Source organism: Austrofundulus limnaeus, unplaced genomic scaffold (genome assembly GCF_001266775.1).
Source record: "Austrofundulus limnaeus strain Quisiro unplaced genomic scaffold, Austrofundulus_limnaeus-1.0 Scaffold1475, whole genome shotgun sequence".
Lineage (NCBI taxonomy): Eukaryota > Metazoa > Chordata > Actinopteri > Cyprinodontiformes > Rivulidae > Austrofundulus > Austrofundulus limnaeus.
In genome coordinates this window covers 24,638-25,478 of record NW_013953877.1, presented here as the reverse complement: position 1 = coordinate 25,478, position 841 = coordinate 24,638, and the positions used below count along the sequence as shown (strand labels likewise).

Genomic DNA, 841 nt, shown 5'->3' with positions numbered 1-841 from the left:
AGTAAAAATGAAATAAAAGTAACGAATTTCTACTTCTTGACTTTTTATAAAATGTAAGAAGTAAAAAGTAGACTGAAAAATAATTACCCAAGTAAAGTACAGATACACAAGAATTCTACTTAAGTACAATAAAGTATTTGTAGTTAGTTACATTACAGCTCTGCTTATTTACCTGTTAGAGGTTCTGTTCTGGTTCTGGTTCTGGTTTAAATGGTTTGGTTCTGGTCTGTCTGCAGGGTGTCCTCAGAGATCTGCTACAGGAAGCAGCCATGGAGTTTAGTCAAAGCTCTGATTGAGAAGAACACCTGGAGCGGCATCGAAGAATATTACAGACACATGGGTGAGTGTGCTGCTGGACCAGGACCAGGACCAGAACCAGGACCAGGACCAGGACCATCCGTCAGTTTGATCTTGTTAAATTGAGTTTCCTCCTGTCCCCGCAGAGAACGAGGTGTGTAAGCTGGAGACGCTGCTGCAGTCCGACGTCACCGTGGTGACTGCGGGCGAAGCCATGGGCGCCTCGGCCAAGACTCCGCCCTCTCTGCGGCGCAGGAAACGCCACTGCTCCCGGAGGCAGAGCGAGAAGGAGAGGGAGGGGGGCGGAGCCGACCCCGGGAGCCGAGGAGACCGAGGAGTCGGGGAGGAGAGGGACCGCAGGGACACCAGTGAGTCCAGCTGAGACCTTCATCTGTGCAGCACTGCCCCCTGGTGGGCGGAGCTAACCCACACCGCAGACCGTTACAGGTCCAAAGCACACATCTGCAGTTCTTCAGACTTTTACAGGAAGAAAAGAGTTTTATTAACAAATAACTTTATTTATTCTTTTTGTTTCCTCTCAGTG

General features: G+C 49.1%; 1 protein-coding gene across 4 annotated transcripts in view; it reads left to right on the top strand.

Annotated features, from left to right (window-relative positions):
• Positions 1-665, top strand: part of LOC106535507 (GRAM domain-containing protein 1A) — a gene marked incomplete at its 3' end in the record, with an annotated part of 30,228 nt that extends 29,563 nt beyond the window's left edge. For all 4 annotated transcript variants that reach the window (XM_014032523.1, XM_014032525.1, XM_014032526.1 and 1 more), the window contains 2 exon segments: positions 237-340; positions 444-665. In XM_014032523.1, coding sequence (XP_013887977.1) covers positions 237-340; positions 444-665 — 326 coding nt within the window.
• Positions 666-841: the final 176 nt, after the last annotated feature.